This window comes from Giraffa tippelskirchi, chromosome 12 (assembly GCF_054371585.1).
Source record: "Giraffa tippelskirchi isolate mGirTip1 chromosome 12, T2T-mGirTip1v1.2.pri, whole genome shotgun sequence".
Taxonomy (NCBI): domain Eukaryota; kingdom Metazoa; phylum Chordata; class Mammalia; order Artiodactyla; family Giraffidae; genus Giraffa; species Giraffa tippelskirchi.
Genome location: NC_137286.1, coordinates 149,284,272 through 149,299,555, shown reverse-complemented (window position 1 = coordinate 149,299,555; position 15,284 = coordinate 149,284,272). Strand labels below are relative to the sequence as shown.

The following is a 15,284-nucleotide window of genomic DNA, read 5'->3' as shown; positions in this document are numbered from 1 at the left end:
CTCCAGAGGGACCGGCCTTTCCTCCCCACCCCCGAGCCACCTCAGCCCTCCGAAGGGACTGGCCTTTCCTCCAACCCCCCAGGCCACCTCAGCCCTCCGGAGAGACTGGCCTTTCCTCCCCACCCCCGGGCCACCTCAGCCCTCCAGAGGGACTGGCCTTTCCTCCCACCCCCGGGCCACCTCAGCCCTCCGGAGGGACTGGCCTTTCCTCCCCACCCGCAGGCCACCTCAGCCCTCCGGAGGGACTGGCCTTTCCTCCCCACCCGCAGGCCACCTCAGCCCTCCGGAGGGACTGGCCTTTCCTCCCCACCCGCAGGCCACCTCAGCCCTCCGGAGGGACTGGCCTTTCCTCCCCACCCGCAGGCCACCTCAGCCCTCCGGAGGGACTGGCCTTTCCTCCCCACCCCCGGGCCACCGCAGCCCTCCAGAGGGACTGGCCTTTCCTTCCCACCCCCGGGCCACCGCAGCCCTCCAGAGGGACTGGCCTTTCCTCCCCACCCCCGGGCCACCGCAGCCCTCCGGAGGGACTGGCCTTTCCTCCCCACCCCCGGGCCACCTCAGCCCTCTAGAGGGACTGGCCTTTCCTTCCCACCCCCGGGCCACCGCAGCCCTCCGGAGGGACTGGCCTTTCTTCCCCACCCCCGGGCCACCGCAGCCCTCCGGAGGGACTGGCCTTTCTTCCCCACCCCCGGGCCACCGCAGCCCTCCAGAGGGACTGGCCTTTCTTCCCCACCCCCGGGCCACCGCAGCCCTCCGGAGGGACTGGCCTTTCTTCCCCACCCTTGGGCCACCTCAGCCCTCTAGAGGGACTGGCCTTTCCTCCCCACCCCCGGGCCACCGCAGACCTCCGGAGGGACTGGCCTTTCTTCCCCACCCTCGGGCCACCTCAGCCCTCTAGAGGGACTGGCCTTTCCTCCCCACCCGCAGGCCACCTCAGCCCTCCGGAGGGACTGGCCTTTCCTCCCCACCCCCGGGCCACCGCAGCCCTCCGAAGGGACTGGCCTTTCCTCCCCACCCCCGGGCCACAGCAGCCCTCCAGAGGGACTGGCCTTTCCTCCCCACCCCCGGGCCACCGCAGCCCTCCGAAGGGACTGGCCTTTCCTCCGACCCCCAGGCCACCTCAGCCCTCCGGAGGGACTGGCCTTTCCTTCCCACCCCCGGGCCACTGCAGCCCTCTGGAGAGACTGGCCTTTCCTCCCCACCCCCGGGCCACCGCAGCCCTCCGAAGGGACTGGCCTTTCCTCCGACCCCCAGGCCACCTCAGCCCTCCAGAGGGACTGGCCTTTCCTCCCCACCCCTGGGCCACCGCAGCCCTCCAGAGGGACTGGCCTTTCCTCCCCACCTCCAGGCCACCGCAGCCCCACAGTCCTGATGGCCACAGCTGGTAACTCCTTGCTACTCTGCCTGTCTTGGGAAGAATGTGGTCATAACACTTCTCTTTGCTGGGTTTCAAAATAACAAGGAACATCTCTAAGCCCCCAAAGGAATTCTGCAGACCAGGTAAAAGGAAATAGCTTTCTACTATTTATGAATGAATAATTTTAAATACATATATGATTAGAGAGCCCCCTTTGCTTTTCCTAAGTTAATGAAAATTTAAGTTCAAATGAAGTCTAACCTCAGATCGTGCATCTAAGACCAGCAAGGACAATGTTGACAAAACGTGAATAAATTGCTGAACATTCTTGGAAGAAATAATTCTCGAGTATACACCGTTCTGTCTTACTTGACAAATGACCGTGTGTCATTGTCCCCCCACCCCTGCTCTGGCAGAGACCCCGAGGAATCCAGAGCGCAGCCCCCGAGTGTCATTGCCTCATGCACGACAGTGTGTAAATCAACGAATCAAGCCTCTCTGTACCCTCTGTCAGCAGTCTGCAAGTGAGCATGGGCGCGCGCACACACACACCCTCTACTCAAAAAGACACATCACAGTTGCTAAAAAGACACGGCTCTGGTCAGGATCCCGACCACGGGATGCTATCAGAGGCCAGAGGACAGAACCGTGTCTGCACAAAGGAGTGCAGGCCACGGCCCTGTCCGTGGAGGCCACCCGCCTCTGTGAATGCCCCGGACGCCCGCCTACCCTGAGAAGTTGTCCCGGGTGAGGCTGGCGCTGCAGCGCAGCACTGTCTTGCTCAGCTCGAAGAGCACGTCGTGCAAGCTCTGCTCCTCCAGCCGCTTGGTGGTGACCTCGAGCAGCTGCGTGTTCCTGCGGAAGAGCTTGCAGGCGTAGCAGGTGGCGGCCGCCGTCTCCATCTTGTCGCCCGTGAGCACCCACACCTTGATGCCGGCCTTCTGCAGTGCCTCGATGGTGTCGGCCGCCTTCTCCTGCAGCCTGGGGGGGTGGTGGGCACGACACAACCTCATCAGCATGGACCAGCGAACCAAGTTGGAGAAGTCCAAGGACTTGGCATCTGCTACCCTGTCTTGATTTTCACCCCCAAGGTAAAAAGCACCCTGGAGCTGACCTGTGATTCACCGTAAAGGGCCTGGAGCTGTTCCCAGGTGGCTCAGATGTCAAAGAATCTGCCTGTAACACCCCAGGTTCAACCCTTGGGTCAGGAAGATCTCCTGGAAAAGGAAACAGCTACCCACTCAGGTACTCTTGCCTGGAGAATCCCACGGACGGAGGAGCCTGGCGGGCTACAGTCCATGGGGTTGCAAAGAGTTGGATATGGCTGAGGGACTAACACTTTGACTTTCACATTAGCTTTTTACAACAAAACGCTTCCTGATACCAGATAATCCACAGGGTTGAAAATTAAGGAGCAAAATGGCATTTGCCAAGCACACCGTTTTCTGTCTGGCAGGACTTGCTGCTCAGAGAAGATTTTAGGCAATTATAAGGAGGACGCTCATAAACACCAACCAGGAAACGTCAGAACTAGGGAAAACGGGACCTGGCAAAGAGGTGACATTCACTCCCTTTTCTTTGCACATAAAATGTCCTAATTTTGCCACCTGTCCAATTGGAGCCCAGGTTCCCCTAAAGAACGTGAAACAGGAGGATGCCAGCCGTGACTCTGGGACTGGCTGACTGGCGTCACAGGCTCCCTCAGTGTCAGACGCTGCAGGAAGCACTTGCCTGAGACGTCTTGCCTTTGCCAAAACCTCACGGGAGGAGGACCGTGTGATGACCCCGTTCTACGTGTGGAGAACGCAAAGCTTGCCGAGCTCACACAACGTGTGAGGGTAAACGGCCCTCTGGACCTTGGTCAGGCTGTCCTGCCACTCATGGAAGTCTGGCATCAAAGCCATGCCTGCCCCATGGCAGGGGCTGGGCGGGGGTAGGGGGTGGGGAGGGCTGCCCTGTCTTCTAGATCTTAGAGGCCTAGCTGTTGACAGCTGTGTATCAGGGATGTGTCGTGACGTGCTTCTGTCCAGTGCTGAGAGGAAGGAAAGGAAAGGATTCTAACTGGGATGATCTGGTTACAACCTGGGGGAAACTTCCTACTACTCTAGACATAGAAAAAACATCTGTGATTTCGTCATTGTTTTAGGAAGAAGTAAATGAGGTTTAGAGGGATCTGCAAAGGCGCTGGCTAGAGATTTTAGAGAACTAACTCGTGGTCAAATAGAACCACTTCAAAGCCACCCCCTCCCACCACTGCGGGGGTCTGCTCTCAGTGTCCTGAGGTACCAGCTCCCCACCAAGACCAACAGCTCCCACGGCCCTTGAGAGGCCCTCGGCTGGCGAGGGTCCCTCCGCTCATGAGAGCCTCCCGCTTCCCCTACTTCCTCCAAGGACCAGTCCCCGCTCCCCAGACAAGCAGCCCCCTCCTGAACACCCTCCTTGTCCTCTCACACGACCCGTCCTGTGATCGCAGCTGCTGTGTGCTGAGACGTGCTTCCAGGAGGAGAGGGCTCAGGACTTAAAATAAGAACAAAACCAGCCTGTCGGCCAACAGTCTGCTGAGACCAAGGACCCTGGGAATGCCGACCTCAGGAAAAACGGAGGTTTTGAGATCAGGTTCTAAATCCTAGACCAATATAGACCTTCAAGACTTTTAAACTGAGGGGCTTCCCGGGTGGTCCAGTGGTTAAGAATCCGCCTTGCAATTCAGGGGCCACCAGTTCAATCCCTAGTCTGGGAAGATCCCACATGCCGTGGAGCAACTGAACCCATGCCCAACGGCTAAGGCTGTGCTCTGGAGCCCAGGAGCCGCGACTACCGAAGCCCCGGCACCTTGAGCCTGTGCCCTGCAACAGGAGAAGCCACTGCAGCGAGAACCCCGCACCGCGACTAGAGAGCAGCCCCTGCTCGCCGCTGCAACTGGAGAAAGCCCTCGCATGCGGCCAAGACCCAGCACAACAAAAATAAATAAATGTTAAATAAAGAAATACTTTCAAACTTGATGGGAAACATAAGCTCAGTAATTTCCTGAAGTTTTTGTTCCATTCTTCTAGGTTGGGGTATTTTTTTTTCTTTTCTTCAAAATAAACTAGAATCTGTTCCTTTCACTGTGCTCTTCAGACAACACAGTGGACAGATGGCTCTTTCCCGTCCCTCGTGCAGAGTCGGGACAGGTCAGCCCTTCCTGTGCACAATCGTGAAAATCTGTAGCTGGTAATCTGAGCAGTTATTACGGTGAGTTTCTGCAATCTTCTATTTCATTGTTTTAAATTTCTTCAGTGAGTCATGACAAAAACTGTTAAGGTCTAAAATGTTTACACTTGTATTTGGAAAGAGCGAGGGACTCATTTAGGAAGAGAATTAGTTATTGATTCCATTCTAAAGCAGAACTGAAAAACAGCCCTGTATCTCACCTGTTTGTAACTAGGTGGCATTCCTGGTTTCTTCTGGCAAAATGTGCCTTACAGGCCTCTTACTGGGGGCAAGTCAGGTATCACCCAGGCCCGACCCCTGACCCCTGCGCCATCACCCAAGGCAGCTGCAGAGCCTGACGATGTCCCCACCCCTGGCCCCGGGCGGCCCCCACGCCCCCACCACACTAGCACGGCTTCTGAGAACAAGCGTCTTTACCGATCTTCCACAGCTGTGGCGCCGAGCAGGATCAGCTCTGTCTCTATTCGCTCGTAGGCTTCTGCTAATTTCTTCTCCCGGTCCTGAAGCGCCACCTTGGCGGCCTGCAGCAGCTTGCAGATGCCTTCGTACTCTTCCGGGACGAGCCTCTTGTAGGCCACACACAAGGTCCGGAGTCCCTCCTGCAGGACGCACAGCAGCCCTGGCTGTGACTCTGAGGGCCACTCCTGGAAGCTTTCCTGACATCCGCTCTCCAGCTGAGGTGACAAACCGGAGAACCAGAGCCCCCTGCCCACAGCGCTAGTCATCCGCAGCGGAACTGCTCCCAAGCACATTCAATATACAGAGTCACGATCGACTGTGAAGTTTTCAAACTAGTAAGCGTGGGAACACATAATACAAACCAGGGCCGTCAAAAGACAAGACTTTAGTAATAAAAGATGAGAGGATAATAACCCAGAGTTGCCCCAGAATGGAGAATTGGAGTGAGCCGTCAACAGAAGCTTCGGAAAGAAAGAGAACCTTGTTTGTCGAGGCAGACATGGGGCTTCCCCTTGTGGACACATGGAGGAGAAATGCTCATCTCTATTCCTCCCGCTAAATACTGATACTACTAAAACCCTAGACGCTGCATATAAAACAACATCGACACACAAAGCCAGACAAACATATTGCAAGGAAAGAAAATTAGTTACTATGTCTTACAAACATAGACGCAAAGGTCTTCAACAGAATTTCGGTAAACTGAATCCAATAGCATATCCAAATGATTATTTATATGACCAAGTGGGATTTATCCTAGGAATGCAAGGCTGATTCAGCATATGAAAATCAATGTAACATACGACACAAATAGAATAAAGGAGGAAAAACTCATATGATGCAGATGCAGAACTCAACAGATGCAAGAAAAAAAAAAAAACAGCATCTGACAAAACCCAATCCCTTCGTATGATTTTCGTTATTTTTCAGTCACTAAGTTGTGTCCAACTCTTTGCGACCCATGGACTGCAGCACGCCAGGCTTTCCTGTCCTTCACTAGCTCCCGAGTTTGCTCAAACTCAAGTCCATTGAGTTGGTGATGTCATCCAACCATCTCATCCTCTGTCGCCCCCTTCTCCTGATTAAAGCACTCAATAAACTAGGAGGGAAGGAACTTCCTCAACCTGATAAAAGCCACACACGGAAACTCAGCCAGCATCACACTCAGTCAAGAAAGAGTGAGTTATTCCCCCTAAGGTCAGGGACAAGATAAGATGACTGCTTTGCCACTTCTATTCAACATGGTACTGGAAGTCTTAACTAGAGCAAACCGGTAAGAAAAGAAGGCATCCAAGTTGGAAAGGAGGAAATGAAGTTACCTCTGTTTTCAGATGATAGGATTTTGTATGTAGAAAACTCAAAGGATTTCACAGACAAAAACGCTGGAACTAGTAACAGATGAATTCAGTAAAGGTGCAGAATACAAAGTCAGCATACAAAAACAGTTGCATATTCTATACATGAACTATCCAAAAAGAAAACAATCCAAAAAGGAAATTGAGAAAACAATTCCATTTACAATAGCATCAAAAAGAATAAAATACCTAAGAACGAGTTAAACCATGGGGGTGGGTGAAAGATTTGTAGACCGAAAACTACAATACGTTGCTGAAAGAAGTCATGGAAGACCTAAGCAGGTGGAAGATGTCCTATGTTTATGAATTCCAAGACCATATTCCCATGATGACAACACTATCCAACATGAACTACAGGTTTGGTGCAACCCTGATAAAAATCCCAATGGCATTTCGTGGGAATGGAAAAACCTGCCCTAAAATTCTCGTGGAATCTCAAGGGACTCAGAATAACCAATAATCTTGTAAAAAAGAATAAGGCTGAAAGATGGACTCATGTTTCCTGGTTTCAAAAGTCACGGGAAAGACATCAGTAACCAAAACAGTGTGGTCTTAGTGTAAAGACAGACAGAGACCAACAGAATGGACCAGAGAGCCCAAAAGGGAACATTTGCATATGCGGCCACGTGACTTTTTACAAGGATGCCGGGGCCATCCAACAGGGAGAGAATTGTTCAACCAGCGGTCCTGAGACAAAGCTCTGATGTCCTAAGAACAGACTGAGTCCTCACTTCAGGTGAAATGTGGAAGAAAACCGAACAGGTGAGGTCACAACAGAAAGTGCCAGTCCCTAGAAATCCTCAGGACGAAGATCTCTTCTCCCCAACAGCATCACATTGGGTCTGTCATTCTGGACACAACGCACCCCGCTCCAGTCACCAAACGCCAATGGAAGGCTGCGGGGGGCGGTGCCCCACTGGAGGGGACATGGCTGGGCCCCCTGCAGTGCGCCCTCCTGCTGCCCAGCAGGAGCGCCCCCCACCCCCCACGGGAGAAGAGGCACAAGGACCCCCCACTCCCCGGCGTCTCACCACCGCGTTGCGCTCCACTCTGGATCGGATCTGGTCCACTTTGCCTTCTATCACTCGGGGAAATATGGAAGAATCTGCTCCTTTGCAAAACAGGTAAATTTCTCCTAGAAAACGAAGAGAGAAGACTTTCATTGACTCACACTATGGGGAAGACGGAGAGATCTTTCAAATGATGCTTTTATTAAAAACAAAACCAGAGGCACCGGTGCTGAGACTGTTGTGGAAATGCTGATGGGCCAGTCAACCTGTAAAGCCAGGAGAACGTCAAAGACACAGACTCTCACCCCCGCAAAGCCTCATCTTATTCCGATACCACCAGCATCTCAGGGAAGTCGGGAAGAAGGATAGACAGTGACTCCAGGCAACGTTCCTCCCGTCACTTCCACCAGCGCCCTGGCAAGGATGTGAGTGAGGGGTGAACCACCGCAGGACCGGGCTGGGGGGTTGGGCGTAAGGACACAAGGGTGTGGCCGACCCCTAATGGGGTGGTGAGCGGCTGGGGCACTGGACGTGACCATCGGACCATCCTTTGCGTGAACAAGAGTTACGAGAAGCATCTGCAGTACTATCCACCCCACCTACCGCCCCAGTCACCACACACGTGTCAGTGCTGGGGGGCAGGCTCCTCCTCCGAGGTGGAAGGTTCTCCCTTATCCAGGTCAGGGTGGAGGGGACATGGCACCCATGCTGACCACAGGTTGCTGGCACCGGGGCTCCTCTTTTACAAGGAACCTCTTGGCCTGCAAAGCACACAGCTCGCTCGTGGAAACACCAAGGGGTTTGTCTCTGGGACCTGGGTCTCTTCCGAATTTGTCTTCAGACAGAAATCTCGAACGCTGAGAAGACGCCTGCACATTCTCAGCCCTTGACCCAGGACTCCTGGTCGTGCGCCCACCAGCCTGGCACGGAATCCATGCAGGCACTAGCTGCGGTTTCCACGCAATGCTCACACATCACATGACACAGAACAAGTTCTGTGGTCCAGCCAACTCTGAATAGTGATGCAGTCTTGAACAGTAATTCTTTGTTCTAGAAAAATCCCAGAGGACTCATGGTAATGGCTTGTGAATGACAGATTTCCCACCGTCCTGTCTTCCCTCTGTACCCGCTGGTGTGTGAGATGCATTTAGGCTAAAGCTGTGGTCAAGCAGAGAGAGACGGTCCGGAGTTCAAGGCGACATGTAAGGACCAGAGAAGACAGTACTGGGCAGCAGCTTTAGTTCCTGCATCTCCGGTCTTGTCAAGGACCGAGAAGTGACACCTCCAGAGCAGCGTACACACACGGGTGCTGTGACTGACTGTGTGGGCACCTGGGGTCGGGCAGTGCCCGTGGCTGCAGGGGCTTCCAGGGTTGGTCACTGAGCTCCAGGCTGCAGGGGCTCTGGTCTCCGTCCTGCCCAGGAGGCTGTCAGTCTGTATGGCTGGTGTCAACGCCAGGGAGGAATCACTGCTTAGAGAATAACTTCTTTAATTAAAGGAGAAGGGAATGGCAACCCACTCCAGTATTTTTGCCTGGAGAATTCCATGCACAGAGGAGCCTGGTGGGCTACAGTCCACGGGGGTCACAAAAAGTCAGACACAACTGAGTGACTACTTTCACACTTTAATTAAACAGTCGGCCTCTCTGTGGATTAACTGCTGCCTCGGCGGGCTCCAATGGCCCAGCCTCTCCCACGAAGCCCCGAGAGGTGCCCCAGGAAATCTCCTCGAGGAAAGGACTTTCAACAGCTCGATCACTGAGGACGTAAGTCCTTCCCGCACCCCAGCGCCTGCTCCAGGCTTGGCCACGCTGTTCATGGCCGAAGTGTAGCTGTTTGTGAAGATGCCGCGTTCCAGCGCCGGGTACAAGCACGGTGCTCCAGGCGGTCCAGGAGAGCGGGCGGACAGGGTGAAGGATGGTGTGTGAGCAGCGGGGGCATCACTTCCCGCCGCGGTGGTCATGACGGCTGGCTCACGGACTGCCCCCAACACGGTTCACCTCCTAGACCTCACATCTGTACGGGGGAAGTCACGGGACAAGGAGCCTGATGGTGTGAACTTCGGCAGCCAAACACCTTCACCCTGGATAGGCCAAGCACTGCCCCGAGGCAGCACGGGTGACCAGGGACTCATCTCCCAACACGACGGGCAGAGCGCTTCCCATGTCCCACCGACCCCGTGGCCACGTGTCCTGGGAGCATCGACATAAAGCACTTGAGCTTTCACGGTGCTCACTGGTGTGAGTCTCGTGGGTGGAGCTGTCACATCTGATGACACGGTTGGAGGCGAGCGAGCCACGCGGGTCAGAGAACCAACCCTGACTTGCCATGTTCCCCAGGGCATGGAGCGTGGTTCCCAGGGTGCGGCTGAAAGATGGGCTTCAGCAGCCCCCCGACGTCCCCACCAGCTCGGGAGACAGAGCAGGCACTTCTGGTTGACACGGTGTGAGGACCCCGCTGACGTGGAACCCTCCCATGCGCCCTCGGATGTCTTCAGGCTGGGTCTGTTTATGCTTTCAGGGCAGCCTCTCTGTCTGCCTGCTCGCCGGGCAGGATTCCAAAGAGAAAAACATAGCCTGGTATGGTCTAGTTTCAAGAAACGAGAGAGCGTAAGATCCCACATCTCCTGGTAAGATGCCACGGAAAACCGAGTTACCAAGCTGAATCCAGCAGTGTTCACCGAGCACTCAGCACTGCGGTGGCGGGCACACGGCTGACCAACTGTAGCTGCCCATTCAGGACGTCTGCAGCCCAGCAAGGACGGGAGGACTGACAGCTCATCAGGCTGAGGAAACCACAAAGGCCTCCGACAGGAGGTCGAGGAGATGCCCTGGGAGAGGGTCTCGGGAGGGAGAGTCCAGACCAGGGGAGGGTCTGAGGAGAGAGAGTCCAGACCAGGGGAGGGTCTGAGGAGAGAGAGTCCAGACCAGGGGAGGGTCTGAGGAGGAGAGTCCAGACCAGGGGAGGCTCTGAGCAGGGAGAGTCCAGACCAGGGGAGGCTCTGAGCAGGGAGAGTCCAGACCAGGGGAGGCTCTGAGCAGGGAGAGTCCAGACCAGGGGGAGGGTCTGAGCAGGGAGAGTCCAGACCAGGGGGAGGAGGTGGGCGAGTCCAGACCAGGGGAGGGTCTGAGGAGGAGAGTCCAGACCAGGGGAGGCTCTGAGCAGGGAGAGTCCAGACCAGGGGAGGCTCTGAGGAGGAGAGTCCAGACCAGGGGAGGCTCTGAGCAGGGAGAGTCCAGACCAGGGGAGGGTCTCAGGAGGGAGAGTCCAGACCAGGGGAGGGTCTGAGGAGGAAAGTCCAGACCAGGGGAGGCTCTGAGGAGGAGAGTCCAGACCAGGGGAGGGTCTCAGGAGGGAGAGTCCAGACCAGGGGAGGGTCTGAGGAGGAGAGTCCAGACCAGGGGAGGGTCTCAGGAGGGAGAGTCCAGACCAGGGGAGGCTCTGAGGAGGAGAGTCCAGACCAGGGGAGGCTCTGAGGAGGAGAGTCCAGACCAGGGGAGGCTCTGAGGAGGAGAGTCCAGACCAGGGGAGGCTCCGAGCAGGGAGAGTCCAGACCAGGGGGAGGAGGTGGGCGCGTCCAGACCAGGGGAAGGTCTGAGGAGGAAAGTCCAGACCAGGGGAGGCTCTGAGCAGGGAGAGTCCAGACCAGGGGAAGGTCTGAGGAGGAAAGTCCAGACCAGGGGAGGCTCTGAGCAGGGAGAGTCCAGACCAGGGGAGGCTCTGAGCAGGGAGAGTCCAGACCAGGGGGAGGAGGTGGGCGAGTCCAGACCAGGGGAGGGTCTCAGGAGGGAGAGTCCAGACCAGGGGAGGGTCTGAGGAGGAAAGTCCAGACCAGGGGAGGCTCTGAGGAGGAGAGTCCAGACCAGGGGAGGCTCTGAGCAGGGAGAGTCCAGACCAGGGGAGGCTCCGAGCAGGGAGAGTCCAGACCAGGGGAGGCTCTGAGCAGGGAGAGTCCAGACCAGGGGGAGGAGGTGGGCGAGTCCAGACCAGGGGAGGGTCTCAGGAGGGAGAGTCCAGACCAGGGGAGGGTCTGAGGAGGAGAGTCCAGACCAGGGGAGGCTCTGAGGAGGAGAGTCCAGACCAGGGGAGGCTCTGAGGAGGAGAGTCCAGACCAGGGGAGGCTCTGAGGAGAGAGAGTCCAGACCAGGGGAGGGTCTGAGGAGGAGAGTCCAGACCAGGGGAGGCTCTGAGCAGGGAGAGTCCAGACCAGGGGAGGCTCTGAGGAGGAGAGTCCAGACCAGGGGAGGCTCTGAGGAGAGAGAGTCCAGACCAGGGGAGGCTCTGAGGAGGAGAGTCCAGACCAGGGGAGGCTCTGAGCAGGGAGAGTCCAGACCAGGGGAGGGTCTGAGCAGGGAGAGTCCAGACCAGGGGAGGGTCTGAGGAGGAGAGTCCAGACCAGGGGAGGGTCTCAGGAGGGAGAGTCCAGACCAGGGGAGGCTCTGAGCAGGAAGAGTCCAGACCAGGGGAGGGTCTGAGGAGGAGAGTCCAGACCAGGGGAGGCTCTGAGCAGGGAGAGTCCAGACCAGGGGAGGGTCTGAGGAGGAGAGTCCAGACCAGGGGAGGCTCTGAGCAGGGAGAGTCCAGACCAGGGGAGGGTCTGAGGAGGAGAGTCCAGACCAGGGGAGGCTCTGAGCAGGGAGAGTCCAGACCAGGGGAGGGTCTGAGGAGGGAGAGTCCAGACCAGGGGAGGGTCTGAGGAGGAGAGTCCAGACCAGGGGAGGGTCTGAGGAGGAGAGTCCAGACCAGGGGAGGCTCTGAGCAGGGAGAGTCCAGACCAGGGGAGGCTCTGAGCAGGGAGAGTCCAGACCAGGGGAGGGTCTGAGCAGGGAGAGTCCAGACCAGGGGAGGGTCTGAGGAGGAGAGTCCAGACCAGGGGAGGGTCTGAGGAGGAGAGTCCAGACCAGGGGAGGCTCTGAGGAGGAGAGTCCAGACCAGGGGAGGGTCTGAGGAGGAGAGTGCAGACCAGGGGAGGGTCTGAGGAGGAGAGTCCAGACCAGGGGAGGCTCTGAGGAGGAGAGTCCAGACCAGGGGAGGGTCTGAGGAGGAGAGTCCAGACCAGGGGAGGCTCTGAGGAGGAGAGTCCAGACCAGGGGAGGCTCTGAGCAGGGAGAGTCCAGACCAGGGGAGGGTCTGAGGAGGAGAGTCCAGACCAGGGGAGGGTCTGAGCAGGGAGAGTCCAGACCAGGGGAGGCTCTGAGGAGAAGAGTCCAGACCAGGGGAGGGTCTCAGGAGGGAGAGTCCAGACCAGGGGAGGCTCTGAGCAGGGAGAGTCCAGACCAGGGGAGGGTCTGAGGAGGAGAGTCCAGACCAGGGGAGGGTCTGAGGAGGAGAGTCCAGACCAGGGGAGGCTCTGAGGAGGAGAGTCCAGACCAGGGGAGGGTCTGAGGAGGAGAGTCCAGACCAGGGGAGGGTCTGAGGAGGAGAGTCCAGACCAGGGGAGGCTCTGAGCAGGGAGAGTCCAGACCAGGGGGAGGAGGTGGGCGAGTCCAGACCAGGGGAGGGTCTGAGGAGGAGAGTCCAGACCAGGGGAGGCTCTGAGCAGGGAGAGTCCAGACCAGGGGGAGGAGGTGGGCGAGTCCAGACCAGGGGAGGGTCTGAGGAGGAGAGTCCAGACCAGGGGAGGGTCTGAGGAGGAGAGTCCAGACCAGGGGAGGCTCTGAGGAGAGAGAGTCCAGACCAGGGGAGGGTCTCAGGAGGGAGAGTCCAGACCAGGGGAGGGTCTGAGGAGGAGAGTCCAGACCAGGGGAGGCTCTGAGGAGGAGAGTCCAGACCAGGGGAGGCTCTGAGGAGAGAGAGTCCAGACCAGGGGAGGGTCTGAGGAGAGAGAGTCCAGACCAGGGGAGGCTCTGAGCAGGGAGAGTCCAGACCAGGGGAGGCTCTGAGCAGGGAGAGTCCAGACCAGGGGGAGGGTCTGAGGAGAGAGAGTCCAGACCAGGGGAGGCTCTGAGGAGGAAAGTCCAGACCAGGGGAGGCTCTGAGCAGGGAGAGTCCAGACCAGGGGAGGCTCTGAGCAGGGAGAGTCCAGACCAGGGGGAGGAGGTGGGCGCGTCCAGACCAGGGGAGGGTCTGAGGAGGAAAGTCCAGACCAGGGGAGGCTCTGAGGAGGAGAGTCCAGACCAGGGGAGGCTCTGAGCAGGGAGAGTCCAGACCAGGGGGAGGAGGTGGGCGTGTCCAGACCAGGGGAAGGTCTGCAGGAGGAGAGTCCAGACCAGGGGGAGGGTCTGAGGAGGGGAGTCCAGACCAGGGGAGGCTCTGAGGAGGAGAGTCCAGACCAGGGGAGGGTCTGAGCAAGGAGAGTCCAGACCAGGGGAGGCTCTGAGGAGAGAGAGTCCAGACCAGGGGAGGGTCTGAGGAGAGAGAGTCCAGACCAGGGGAGGCTCTGAGCAGGCAGAGTCCAGACCAGGGGAGGGTCTGAGGAGGAGAGTCCAGACCAGGGGAGGCTCTGAGGAGAGAGAGTCCAGACCAGGGGAGGGTCTGAGGAGGGAGAGTCCAGACCAGGGGAGGCTCTGAGGAGAGAGAGTCCAGACCAGGGGAGGGTCTGAGGAGAGAGAGTCCAGACCAGGGCAGGCTCTGAGGAGGAGAGTCCAGACCAGGGGAGGCTCTGAGGAGAGAGAGTCCAGACCAGGGGAGGGTCTCAGGAGGGAGAGTCCAGACCAGGGGAGGCTCTGAGGAGAGAGAGTCCAGACCAGGGGAGGCTCTGAGGAGAGAGAGTCCAGACCAGGGGAGGGTCTCAGGAGGGAGAGTCCAGACCAGGGGAGGCTCTGAGCAGGGAGAGTCCAGACCAGGGGAGGGTCTGAGGAGGAGAGTCCAGACCAGGGGAGGCTCTGAGCAGGGAGAGTCCAGACCAGGGGAGGCTCTGAGGAGGAAAGTCCAGACCAGGGGAGGCTCTGAGCAGGGAGAGTCCAGACCAGGGGAGGCTCTGAGCAGGGAGAGTCCAGACCAGGGGAGGCTCTGAGGAGGAGAGTCCAGACCAGGGGAGGCTCTGAGGAGGAGAGTCCAGACCAGGGGAGGGTCTGAGGAGGAGAGTCCAGACCAGGGGAGGCTCTGAGGAGGAGAGTCCAGACCAGGGGAGGCTCTGAGGAGAGAGAGTCCAGACCAGGGGAGGGTCTGAGGAGAGAGAGTCCAGACCAGGGGAGGCTCTGAGCAGGGAGAGTCCAGACCAGGGGAGGGTCTGAGGAGGAGAGTCCAGACCAGGGGAGGCTCTGAGCAGGGAGAGTCCAGACCAGGGGAGGGTCTGAGGAGAGAGAGTCCAGACCAGGGGAGGGTCTCAGGAGGGAGAGTCCAGACCAGGGGAGGGTCTGAGGAGGAGAGTCCAGACCAGGGGTGGCTCTGAGGAGGAGAGTCGAGACCAGGGGAGGCTCTGAGGAGAGAGAGTCCAGACCAGGGGAGGGTCTCAGGAGGAAGAGTCCAGACCAGGGGAGGGTCTGAGGAGGAGAGTCCAGACCAGGGGAGGCTCTGAGGAGGAGAGTCCAGACCAGGGGAGGCTCTGAGGAGAGAGAGTCCAGACCAGGGGAGGGTCTGAGGAGAGAGAGTCCAGACCAGGGGAGGGTCTGAGGAGGAGAGTCCAGACCAGGGGAGGCTCTGAGGAGGAGAGTCCAGACCAGGGGAGGCTCTGAGGAGAGAGAGTCCAGACCAGGGGAGGGTCTGAGGAGAGAGAGTCCAGACCAGGGGAGGCTCTGAGCAGGGAGAGTCCAGACCAGGGGAGGGTCTGAGGAGGAGAGTCCAGACCAGGGGAGGCTCTGAGCAGGGAGAGTCCAGACCAGGGGGAGGAGGTGGGCGAGTCCAGACCAGGGGAAGGTCTGCAGGAGGAGAGTCCAGACCAGGGGGAGGGTCTGAGCAGGGGAGTCCAGACCAGGGGAGGCTCTGAGGAGGAGAGTCCAGACCAGGGGAG

At 58.1% G+C, this 15,284-nt stretch overlaps 1 protein-coding gene across 3 annotated transcripts in view; it reads right to left on the bottom strand.

The window, feature by feature from the left end:
- The window catches only part of ATP11A (ATPase phospholipid transporting 11A), a 110,395-nt gene that overhangs the window by 21,795 nt on the left and 73,316 nt on the right, over positions 1 to 15,284 (bottom strand). For all 3 annotated transcript variants that reach the window (XM_081551506.1, XM_081551504.1, XM_081551505.1), the window contains 3 exons: positions 7,416 to 7,519; positions 4,988 to 5,169; positions 2,087 to 2,338 (listed from right to left, as the gene is read on the bottom strand). In XM_081551506.1, coding sequence (XP_081407632.1) covers positions 2,087 to 2,338; positions 4,988 to 5,169; positions 7,416 to 7,519 — 538 coding nt within the window. The remainder of the gene's footprint in view (positions 1 to 2,086; positions 2,339 to 4,987; positions 5,170 to 7,415; positions 7,520 to 15,284) is intronic.